Consider the following 13,487-nt stretch of genomic DNA (forward strand, 5'->3'; position numbering starts at 1 on the left):
CTGAGCGAATTGCTGAGTCCAGCGCCAGAAGTTTAAATTACTAACAACATGGCAGGCAATTACTGGCAAAGTTCACACTAGTAAGTAGGCTATGCTGAGTCATGTGCAATAGCTTGAAAATTTGTGAGAGATTTTTAAGTGAAATAGTATTGTAGTTTAGTTGCTTTTTCCCTGTTTAAATACTACTGAAATGGGTGAAGTGCAATTTAAACTCTGAAATAGATATTGTCTAGGCAATGCTATTTTCTAACACATATTAGGGCTAAGGAAGGAAGGATTTTCTCAATAAGAACCAGTAGAATATATAACTGTATTTAATATTTTAAGCTTAGACTATACATCAATAACAATTTTTTAAACTGATTGTCATCAGTGGAGCCTAATCACATGCACAAACTTTAGGCCTGAACCTGAACCTGAACTTGGGACTACTGCCTGGTCTAGGACATGGGATAAGAAATTTAAGGTCTTTTTTTGTGAGGAGGCATCTTGGATAAGGGCTAGGTTAGGGAAATGAAACTTTCAGAGACAAGTCTACAGACTCAAGTAAGTCCCAGGGAGGTGTTTTGTAGTACCTACCTCCACTCCTTCTCCCTATAGAGGTCAGTAATTGTTGATGACCTTTAAAAATTCTACCTTCTTTTAAAGTGAAACCTTAAAAAACAGATTTATACTTAAAGTACAAGAAAACTGTTTCCAGCTTTACAACTTTACTCAATTCTAATTTATGAGGTTTCAAAGATCTATAAACACATATCCTAAATTTATAAAAAAAAAACACTGATATGGCTTAAATTCTACTCAAATAATAAGAATTGCTTTTCAGAACTAAAACCAGAGAAAAAGAAAATGATAACTGAAAATTAAGATAAAATGTTGTTTTGTCAAAATTTCAATAGGCTACTTAGTTTAAAACAAAATTAGGCCTGACATAGCTTGTGAGATCATCTGTGTAATGTCTTGGATAGTAGCTGTGGAATGCATAGGAGTTGTGACTACAGGAGCAGCCACTTTGCACTGTGGACATGTCCATTTGAAACCATTTATATCTTCCATTTTATTTAGCTGAGCATACTCATCATCAGATATGTTCAGGCAAACACATCCATTTGCCACAATTCAGTGCAATTGAGACTTCATCAAGGTCCAGGTTACATAGCATGCACTTGTCCATATTCTTTTTTTTGGGGTTTCTCTTGGGTAGTGGTGGTGATATCTCCAGCTAAATGTTATTCTGTGGCTATTCAAGGATTTTTGGTTTTCCTATAAAAAGGCACTCCACAGATTCAAAGAACTGCCAGGAAATGGGTCACTAATGAGAACTATATCTGGGGAATGGTTAGAGAGTTCTTTCTCCAGTCAATTTCTTTTGATAGATTAGAATTTTTTGAATAGTTTGGTGTGTAGGAGTTAATAATTTATGCACTGGGTATGTTTTAATTTCACATACTTCAACAATTGGGATCTATTTTGCTACACATAAATTCATCAGTTGATCAGATCTAAAAAATAGTGCAAGTTTTCATCCAGTTTTGTATGTTTCAAAAAATGCTTAACTGGTTCAGGGAAGATGTAACCATTGGCCTATCTGCTTTGGTTAGCTAGACCTAGTGTTCCTGATAACCCACCACTTAGCATTCAAGCTTAGTAGTTGATTGGTGGGGAGATATACACCATAGGCATAATGGCACTGAACACAATCCAAAAGCAGACTATTGTCACAAATTTGAACCTGTTTGGTATTATCAGACATAAAATTTGAGATAAAGGCAGGACAGTTTAGACTGTCCTGCCAAACTGGTTCAACCTGCCTAAGAACATAGGTAAGTGTCCATTGTTTACCTCTCAGTCCAGGCCATCTAATGGTCCTATGTCAATTGTAAACCTGCCTGAGACTCTTGGCAGGCATGACTTGCTAAAAGATAACAAACTGTGTATTGGTCCAATAAAATAGGCACCTGCACACTTCTGCTGTTTACCCAAGCCAAATTAATCAAAAACTTGGAAAACCTTAGGTTATCACTATATTAGTTCTATGACTATCTACCTTGGTTCTACTGCTTTAACCAATGATAAACGGATGTATAATAGATGGACATATCTATTAACAATGATAAACGGATGTATAATAGATGGACATATCTATTAACAAATGAACTAACCTCCTTTTTATACAATCCTAATAAGGGGGAAATTAATGTCATGTTTGCTTCTCATTGAATTAGACTATGTGTCTTGGCTTTTTCTACAATTAAACTTGACTTGATGCCCACAATTATTCCATTTTAATTCAAAAATCAATGGGCGTGGTCAAGGCCTTCAGCCTCAACCTCATTGACAGTTAATTTGGAAAAATTAGAAGAAATCAGGTGTTTTTAACTTACAAACAGGTGATTGGATCTTAATGAAATTTGGTATTTAGAAGGACCTCCTGTCACAGAGCTCTTCTTTTAAATCCCCAGGATCTGATGATACTGGGGGGAGTTGGAGGAGGAAACTGGAAATCTTGGAAAATGCTTAGAGCAGAGAGATTGTGGAGATACTTGGTGGGAAGAATAAGCACAAGTCCTAGATACATGATTGACATAGCCGGACCAGATTTGCTCTATTTGGGGGGGGGGGGGGGGTTAATTCAGAAAAATTAGAAAAAATGAAGTATTTTTAACTTGTGAACAGGTGATTAGATCTTAATGAAATTTGATATTTAGAAGGACCTTGTGTCTCAGAGCTCTTATTTTAAATCCCGACTGGTTTGGCTGACACTTGTGGTAGTTGGAGAGGCAAACCAGATTTCATGGAAAATGTTTAGAGTATAGAAATAAGGATGAAAATTGTTGGAAAGAATAAGCTCATGTCCTAGATACGTTATTGATGTAAACCAGACTGGATTCGCTCTCTTTGGGGTAGTTGGGGGAGGGGGGTAATTCAGAAAAATTAGAAAAAATGAGGTATTTTTAACTTAGAGACAGGTCATTGGATCTGAATGAAATTTGCTATTTAGAAGGAGCTCGTGCTTCAGAGCTCTTATTTTTAATCCCAACTGGATCTGGTGACAATGGGGGGGTCAGAGGGGGAACCGGAAATCTTGGAAAACGCTTAGAGTGGAGAGATTGGGATGAAACTTGGTAGGAAGAATAAGCAGAAGTCCTAGATACATAAGTGATATAACTGGATTGGTCTGCTTGCTTTGAGGTAGTTGAGGGAGGGGATTTCCAGTGCTTTGGTGAGTTTGGTGCTTCTGGGTGTTCTAGGATGATGAAAATTGGTAGGCATGTTAGGGACCAGCACAATTTGATTTTATAACAGTCATTTCCCTGATTCAACCATCTGGAAGGCTGGAGGGAGGTAAAATTATGAAAATGGAGGTATGTTTATTGTATGAATGGGTGATTGGATCTTAATGAAACTTGATATATTGAAAGATTTCATGTCTTAGATGCTCCATTTTCAATTTGGGACATATGGGGTGAAGGGGGAAATAGGAATCTTGGAAAGCTCTTAGAGTGGAGAGATCAGGATGAAACTTGATGGGAAGAATAAGCACAAGTTCTTGATGTTTGATTTATATAACCAGACCAGATTTGTTCTCTTTGGGGAGTTGAGGGGATTTCTAGTAGCCTGGCGAGTTTGAATATAAATACAAGTTATAGATACGTGATTGACATAAGCGGAAAAGATCTGACCTCTTTAGGGAAATTGGAGGGATTTCCAGTGTTTTGACAAGTTTGGTGCTTCTTGGCGTGTTAGGATGATGAAATTGATAACTCTAGTATAGAGTCTAATTTTAGGTTCTGACCTCATCAGAAGTGCCAAATGAGCTCCTGGCTCTTGTTTTAAATAGTCTTGAAGTAAAACAGGTTGATCAGTTTAAATTCCTTGGTGTTATTCTTGATAAAAGCTTTTTGATTCATAAACATGTAAGGACACTATCTTTGAAAGTTTCCCTGAACACTGGCATGATGTTATGCCTTTGTGGTTGCCATTTTTTCCTCCCAAAAATTCAAAAAACCATTTATTATTTGTTCATTCATCCCTATTTTCTTTATTGTATTTCTTAATGGACATTACCTTTTCATATGCTTGCAATCTCTTAAAACTCCCCCAAATAAGTCAATGAAAATATTTCTAATATCGATCGTAGATCATCAGTTAAACATATCTATGGAACTTGCAGGATTTTTTCTTTGGATCATCTATATTTAATTTTTATTTCAAATATTTTTATGATATGTTGCCTTTGAGCTTTTCTTGGATTATCCGAACTAATTCCCATTGCTACAATTACCCAACAATGCATACATAATTGTACAACAAATAATTTTCCTTTTGAAATTCGTCCAACATTGAGAGTGTGTTTCAGCATCCATCATACTGGGCCAAAAATCTGGAACTCAATTCCAGCTGGAATCTGGGAGCATTCTGATAAATATTTGTTTCAGAGGCTGCCTAAAAAGTATCTGAATGTCAAATGTTCAGGGCAACAGTTGAGATTTCTTGTAGTGTTAATATGTAATTTTTTGTTTATAGTAGTTTAAGGCTGCTTTAATTTTGGTGTTTTTTAATTGGCAGTGCTTAATTGGCCATTAGGCATATGCACTTTTTATATAACTGTATGCATATTTGTGTTTAAATGAAAATGTTCTAAATCTAATTTCAAGCTTAAACCAGGAGACTTGTCATTATGAAGTTTCCTAAGCCTTAGGATAGGCTAAAGATGGAGTAGAGATAGGAACTTATGAACAGCTTACTAGTCAAAATTTCAGGATCTGATTTCATTTTTGGAAGGTCCAAGATCTCCAAAAGCCCTAAAGTGGGGCTTTTCTCCCAAAATACCTCTTCACAAGTCTTCAGATATGTCTAGAAAGGGGTAGAGGGGAAATAGGAATTAATATCTCCTTTCATTTAGGCTAAACCTAAATAATTGTCCTGATGCGCAATATCTTGCTTCTTAAAAGTGCCCCTTCTGTTGCTACAGCAAGTTCTGTTTTACTGTTCTTGCTATGCAGCATTTTCTTGATTTTCTGAATACATCAATGGAAAATGGTGAAATGACTTTATCGGTTTTTATAGATTTTAAAAAAGCGTTTGACACGGTTGATTTTAAAATTTTAATTGATAGGCTAAGGTCACTTGGAGTCACAGGTAGTATTTTAAAGTGGTTTGAATCTTATTTGATAGGGAGGTCGATACGTGTATGTTTTGATGATGTTATATCTAATAAATTTTTTATAAGTTGTGGTGTTCCGCAAGGTTCTGTTTTGGGTCCCTTACTATATCTTGTATATGTAGATACTATGCGGTTTTATGTTCCGGGTGTTGTTAATACTTCTTTCGCTGATGACACGGTATTTTCAGCTGCTGCAAGAAATGCTGATGATCTTGTGGAGAAAATTAATCAAGCTTTAAGTCATCTTTTAATTTTTACAAAGATTAGCCGTTTATCAGTGAATGTTTTAAAAACTCATTTTATATTATTTAGTAGGAAAGGAAGTCCAGTTGATTTAAATGGAAAAATATTTCTTTGTAATAGGCCATTGAAACAAGTAGCTGTGGTGAGATACCTTGGTTTCCAGCTTGATCAAAATCTGAATTGGAAAGCACATGGTGATCAGGTGGCAGCTAGGGTATCTAGAGGGCTTGGATTGATTCGGCGTCTGAGAAATCAGTTACCTCATTCTGCCCTTTTAACTCTTTATCATTCTATTGTCATGCTTTATATTTCTTATGGTTGTGTGATATGGGCTGGTGGATTTTGTACAAATTTTAAACGTGTTCAGGTTTTACAAAATAAAGCTATTAGACTACTAGGAAATTATGTCCATGGTGAAAATGATACAGTTAATTGCTATTGGAAACTTATGATCTTTAATGTTAGCCAACTTAATGATTATCAACTTGCTATATTTGTATTTCAGAGTATTTATGGTTTGTCCCCTGAAATTTTTCGTCAAATGTTTATAAGGAATTCTTCATACCACAGTTATGAGACTAGAAATATGGATGATTTGGTATATGAGTGTCGCAGCTCTCAGAGGGAAAGTTTTGGTCCCAAGTTTGCTGGACCAGTAGTGTGGAATTCTTTACCAATGAGTATAAGGTTATCTGAAAATGTTAGCCAGTTTAAGAGTAGACTGAAGAATCACCTTCTGAGTAGAAAATAAATAAATAATTTAAATTGGATGGCTTATTGATTTGTTTTTTTTAAGTGTTGTTGTTTTTTTTTTTTTTTTTTTTTTTTTTTTTTTTTTTTTTTTTTTTTTTTTTTTTTTTCTTATTCTTTGTTTTCATGTTGTTTTCTTGTTCCCAATTTTTTTGTTTCATTTTTTTTTTTTTTTTTTTTTTTTTTTTTCTTATTCTTTGTTTTCATGTTGTTTTCTTGTTCCCAATTTTTTTTTTTTTTTTTTTTTTTTTTTTTTTTTTTTTTTTTTTTTTTTTTTTTTTTTTTTTTTTTTTGTTAATGTTGTTGGTATTGGTGCTCATTAATGTTTATCAGCCACTACTAACAAGTCTCTGACTTTCTAAAGTGGCTGATGTGGTTTTTTTTGTATATTGATGATATGTATAATAAAAGTGTCCTCTCTCTAAAAAAAAAAAAAGTGTCCTCTCTACAGTATTTTGTAAATACTATAAAGATTACATTCAAATGGCCCATCAACACAGAGGTACAAAAGGCAGGAAATACTACCAAGAGCCTTGCCAGGAATTTTCTTGGAGGGGGGGGTAGTAAATGCTACTAGAAACTTTGTTTTCATTTATTTTCAATGGTAATAGTTATCTTTTTCTATTCATGTATTTTACAATATTGCATTACATTTAAACACATGTATATAGCCTAATGTATTTAAACACATGTATATAGCCTAATGTATTTAAACATCAGAGAACCCTAGTACTGTGGTTGTGATTACTTCAGCCATGTAGAAAGTTGGAAGTCACACATAATTTTCATCCACGTGAGCAATACTAGGCTACTCCTCTTTGTCCACCAAAAATTATGTTTGAAAAATATTATTAAGGACATCGCAACTTTTGAGTAATATATTCAAATTTTGTCCAAAATCTTAGTTACAATCCAACATTCTAGTTTTTAAGCAGAAAATCTGAGAAAGCAAGCGGCTACCAATCAATTTACAATTATGATATATACAAGTTAACAAAGAGACTTAAGAACTCGGGGGTTTAAGGGGTTGGAACCAAAAATCAGATCTTGGTTAGGCCCAGCATGATTTGGAAAACGATTTGAAATCAAATTAAAAAACAAATTCAATTGAAAGTAAAGAGGAACTTTAAAAACAAACAAAAATATACCTAATATTAGAAGGGCTTTCTTCCCCCTAAACTCCTCGCTGTTTACTCTGAAGTTTGACTTTTTCCCTAATTCTGTAGGGGAATCTGCTGGAAAGTACTTCAGCTTAACGAGTGAGGAGTTGAGGGGGTGACAGTCCCCTTTATATATTGAACAGTTTCAGTTTGTTTTAAGTTTTAAAGCTGCTCCTTAGAAAAAATGTACACAAAGCAGTCTACCTATTAAATATAAAGATAGAAACTCCTAAAGTTCATTTTAATTGAGCAATGTCATGAATTTGGTTCTCCTTCCTTTGGTTTCCTTATAATTACTTTATAGTCCCCAATTTCAATAGGAGACACGCCCCTTAGGTGTCCATGTTGCTAACTCAACCCTAACGTTTGGCTATATCAGCTTATATTATGTTTGACACAATGAAGTCTGTGGAAATGCAATGTTTAGTTATGATCATGATCCTTAGCTAAGTCCAAACTGGACTTTTTAGTTTCTCCCGAAATATTGCCCTTTTTATTAGGTTTTTAATATCTTCATTTAAGCTATTGACACATACAAGATGCAGCCAAATAGTAATGGGGTCTTTTACAATTAGATTTGAACAAGGTGTGTTCAACTATATTTGATCATCTGTTTTTTCAATTGGACCTGGAATTATGATGCTGGACATGTACCTGGAGATTGTCCTCCTGTGATTCATATGAACCTCTCCTCAATGAGGAATGATCCTGTCCGCAGCATTTGCTGGGAATCTCACATTCAGTTATGATGGCCCTTTTCTTTAAAAGTTTGGGTATTTTTTGATAAGGAGACAAGTTTTGCTGTTTGCCGTGGTATCAATTTGTCTTTGTCCATCACTACTTCAATATTGACAATTCCCTTGCCAGCCTTAATCTTTGAAATAATGATACATTTTTCATATGTTCATATCGGAGTACTATTTCTTGCCAAATCACAACGTTTTGCAAAAGTAGTTTGCAAAATCCCTGAAATCATTTCTCTGCTTTTGCTTTTCAGATATGGTACTTCCTCATTTTTTTTTTCTTTCCAGTTTTCAGTGTTGTGGTGATGCACCTTATATTTTGATAGGCTAATGCTGTTTTGTTTTTTAGTCAGCAGTGGCTTGTGGATAAGCAAGATCTTGTCAGAGATAGGAATCATGATCTAAGTATTATATCAGATGAAGAATATCAGAAGATTATGATTTTCTATGCAAATTGTAAGTTAATTTATAAATAGTTTTTAGCTTGTCTCTATATCATTGTCGTTAAGAGTTTGAGAATGATCATTTTTTTTTAATTTATTTTTTTTAATATCCAATTCATAATTTTATCCTTGAGTAAACCAAGAAAGACGGGGTATAATTTACAATGGAGCAGAGGGGGGCAACTGCCCCTCCATGACCTCGGTTTGCTGCCCCTAGACCCAGTTTGCCCTCCCCCCAGATGAAATTTAGTTTCTTCCATAATCTTGTCGAAAGTAAAATAAACGTGCATAATTCAAGCATCAACAGAAGTTAATCAATTTTTTCGGTACATATTTACCTCTATAGTACTATAAAGTGCATTTATAGTATTTTTATAAGACTAAATAGTACCTTTATGGTACCAAATTGCTTATTTTTTGGTTTTACTGTCATTTTCACTTGATTTGGGAATATTGGCTCCAACTTTGCATGTCCTCCGAGGATTTTGACGAAATTACGCCACTGAAGAAATATAGACTAAAAGAACAGAAGCCACAGCACTATCTTTTTCTTCTTCTTTTTTCTTTCTTTTTGGCAAAATTTCAAACAAAAAAAGGAAAAAAAATGCCTCAAACAAGACTCGTGTGGATTTTTTCTTGTATTTTACCCTCCTTTTCTAAGCCAGAAATTAATTAAGAAAAAGGAATACAAAACCAAAAGGAAAAAACCAAAAACAATACACACACAAGACAGATTTTAGCCTACTGATAAAAAAGGGAAAAAAGTTAAACCAAGAAAACATATATATATATATATATATATATATATATATATATATATATATATATATATATATATATATATATATATATATATATATATATATATATATATAACATATATATCTATCTATATATATAAAAATAAGTTGTCTGTCTGTCTGTGGATCAGGTGACGTCATGTTTCTGTGTCCACTGACGTCATGAAATTAGTTGTCGTCATTTTTGCTTTGACGGTGACGTCATTCAAGATATTTAAGACATATGTTCACGTAGAAATCTATTAATGTTTAAGTTTACAATGACTGATGAACTTACCATGGCAAAAGCCGATGAAGATGCTCAAAGAGTCTATGCCAAAAAACTTGCTGCTGATAGAGAAAGTCAGAAAAGAAAGCGTACCGAGGAATCAAAAGAACAGCAAGGAAACAGGCTTGTGGCTAAAGAACGCAAAACCGCGCAGTTAGATGAAGATCCACCTGGACAGCAAGAGTCAAAACATATCAAAACTGAAAATGGTAGCGATGATGATTGGGTTTGGGATTTTGACTTGGATAAGGTCATCAATGCCTACCAGATTTTAGTTAAAAAAACAAAGGTTCGGCGATATGTATTTCATAGTGAAGCTGAAAAATAAAGAAGAAAAAGAAAACTGAAAAAAAAAAAAATGTAAAACACTAAAAAATACTAAAAAGAAAAACACTCAAAGAGAAATTACAGACTGGGACACAAATGACGACCGGGACAGAGGGAATATAAATAACGACCGGGACACTCAAAGAGAAATTACAGACTGGGATACCGGGACACAAATGACGACCGGGACACAGGGAATATAAATGACGACCAGGACACAGGTATTTAAGAATATCGTTCAAAGACAAATTTTTAATTGTAAGAAGACCGTTGAAAGAGAAATTTCTAATTGTAAAATGACTGAAGAACCTACAATGGCAACGGTACCACCATCGAAGTAGATAACCAGTGGGTTGTTCCATATTCCCCATTATTATCAAAAACATTTAATGCACACATAAACGTTGAATACTGTAACTCCGTAAAGGCAATCAAATACATATGTAAATACGTCAACAAAGGCAGTGACATGGCAGTTTTTGGCTTGCAGCCCAAAATCAAAGATTTCGACGAAATTGTACAATATCAGGCTGGAAGATACATAAGCAGTAATGAAGCTGTTTGGCGAATTCTTTCATTTCCGATACATGAACGTAGTCCAGCTGTTGTTCACTTAGCGGTACATTTACAGAATGGTCAACATGTTTATTTCTCGGAAACCAACGTGCAACAAAGAGCCCTGAATCCACCGGATACAAAATTAACAGCTTTTTTTTCGCTTTGCAAAAATGATTCTTTTGCAAAAAAACTGCTGTATACTGAAGTGCCTTCGTATTACACGTGGAATACTAAAAATAAAGTATTTGAACGTCGAAAACAGGGTAAGTCAGTCGACGGCCAACCTACCATCTTCAAAGATACCACGATAGGAAGACTCTACACCGGTCACCCCAATCAGCATGAATGCTTCTTTCTACGCCTGCTTTTGGTGAATGTACCCGGTCCGACATCCTTTGAGTATTTGAGAACTGTAAACGGTACTATACATGACACTTACCGTAGTGCATGCCAAGCTCTGAATTTATTGGAGAATGACCAACACTGGGATAACTGCATCAATGACGCGTGCGAAACGTCAACCCCAAGTGAAATTCGTGCATTGTTTGGCATCATTTTAACAACTTGCTCTCCATCAGCTCCTACAGAGTTATGGGGAAAATATAAGTCAAAAATGTCCGTAGATATACTCCATCGAAAACAGTTAGAGACGTCAGATATGACTTTTGATTTTACATCCGAAATTTATAACTACACTTTAGTTATTATAGAACATTTGTGCGTACGTATGGCAAACAAACCTCTTCAGGATTTGGGAATGCCTTCATCTAACCGTATCGCTGCTGTTTCGACATGTGTAGAATTGGATCGTGAACAAAGTTACAGTACGAGTGATCTATTGTCGTATGTACAAAATAACATTTCCAAGTTAACGTCGGAACAAAAAGACATTTATGATACGATACTCTATTTCAGGACGTATACAACTACCTGCTGATTTCTGTAATTTAGTTACGTCCAAAAATGAATTGATTGAAAAAGTATTTCCGAATATTCTAAAAAATTATAAAAATAATAAATGGCTAAGTGAAAGAGCGATTCTCGCACCCAAAAATATAGACGTCCACGAAATCAACAATATTGTTTTGACCAAGATTCGAGACCAGGCAGTCCTTTACAAGTCAATCGACACAGTTTTGGAACCAAATGAAGCGGTTAAGTATGCATGTTTGTTTGTTTGTAAAAAGAGCGTTTGCATATGACGTCATTATTAGTACATACGGCTTTGTATATGCACAGACAATGGGAAAGCCAAGAATGTTGTATATTCGCAATTTTTACGTAGTTTAACTCCTGCAGACGAAATGAATGCTTGCCTGAAAAATTCTAATTTATGGGCACACGTAAAAATATTAAAATTAACTACAAATATGCGTGTCCGATTGCAAAACGATGACTCTGGTCAAACATTTTCAGATCAATTGCTGGCAATTGGAAACGGAAAGCTCCCAGTAGTGGGAAAGCCAAAAATGTTGTATATTCGCAATTTTTACGTAGTTTGAAACACATATATAAATCTATGTATATTCACAGGTGGGATACAGGGACACAACTACAATGGCGCGTAACTAATATGGCGCGTAACGACTTACGCGCGCGGGGGGCTTGGGGGGGCGCGAAGCGCCCCACCAACTAGGTGTTGGGGTGGCGCAAAGCGCCACCCCAACAGCTAGTATATATGTAAAAATAAGTTGTCTGTGTGTGTGTGGGTCTGTCGGGTGACGTCATGTTTGTGTGTTGACTGACGTCATGTTTGTCGACTGACGAAATTACAGACCGGGACATCGGGACACAAATGACGACCGGGACACTCAAAGAGAAAGCGACCGGGACACAAGGAATGTTCGATTAGCAATCACCATCAACAAAGCACCAGGACACAAATGACGACCGGGACACAGGGAGCATAAATGACGACCAGGACATAAGTAAAAAAAAACTAAAAAAAAGGTAAAAACTAAAAAGAAAAAAAAACTAAAACTAATAAAAAAACTAAAAAAGCTAAAAAACTAAAAAAAACTAATCTATCTATATATATATAAATAAGTTGTCTCTGTGTGTGTGGGTCTGTCGGGTGACGTCATGTTTGTGTGTTGACTGACGTCATGTTTTCGACTGACGAAATTACAGACCGGGACATCGGGACACAAATGACGACCGGGACACTCAAAGAGAAAAGAACCGGGACACAAGGAATGTTCGATTAGCAATCACCATCAACAAAGCACCGGGACACAAATGACGACCGGGACACAGGGAGTATAAATGACGACCAGGACATAAGTAAAAAAAAAACTAAAAAAAACGTAAAAACTACAAAAAAACTAAAAAGAAAAAAACTAAAACTAATAAAAAAACTAAAAAAGCTAAAAAACTAAAAAAGAAAAAAAATAAGAAAAGGAAAAAAAATGAAAAATAAAAATAACTAAAAAGAAAAAAGAAAAAAACTAAAAAAACTAAAAAAAGTAAAAACTAAAAAGAAAAAAAGGGGAAAAATACAAAAATTTATTTCATCATATACCATTTCAAAAACGAATGTATATACAGACCGGGACACCGGGATACAAATGACGACCGGGACACAGGGAATATAAATGACGACTGGGACACTGGGACACAACTACAACGGGGACGCCGGGGGGCACAGGGGGATATATAAATGACGACGGGGACACAGGGAATGTTCGATTAGCAATCATCATCAGCAAAGCTCAAGGGCAATCATTAGAATCATGAGGTATATCTAAAAAAACTAAAAAATGGTAAAAAACTAAAAACTAAAAAAAAGACCAATTCAAAAACGAATGTATATACAGACCGGGACACAAATGACGACCGGGACTCAAGGAATATAAATGACGCCCGGGACACTCAAAGAGAAATCACATACTGGGACACCGGGGCACAGGGAATATAAATGACGACCGGGACACAGGGACACAACTACAACGGGGACGCCGGGGGGCACTGGGGGATATATAAATGACGACGGCGACACCGGGAATCATTAGAATCGTGAGGTATAGAT

General features: G+C 35.3%; 1 protein-coding gene across 1 annotated transcript in view; it reads left to right on the forward strand.

Annotated features, from left to right (window-relative positions):
* Positions 1-13,487, forward strand: part of LOC136032116 (cyclin-C-like) — a 39,186-nt gene continuing 25,699 nt past the window's right edge. The window contains exons 1-2 of the mRNA XM_065712284.1: positions 1-80; positions 8,413-8,519. Of these exons, the coding sequence (XP_065568356.1) occupies positions 49-80; positions 8,413-8,519 (139 nt within the window). The 5' untranslated portion in view covers positions 1-48. The remainder of the gene's footprint in view (positions 81-8,412; positions 8,520-13,487) is intronic.

This window comes from Artemia franciscana, chromosome 10 (assembly GCF_032884065.1).
Source record: "Artemia franciscana chromosome 10, ASM3288406v1, whole genome shotgun sequence".
In the NCBI taxonomy this organism is placed as follows: domain Eukaryota; kingdom Metazoa; phylum Arthropoda; class Branchiopoda; order Anostraca; family Artemiidae; genus Artemia; species Artemia franciscana.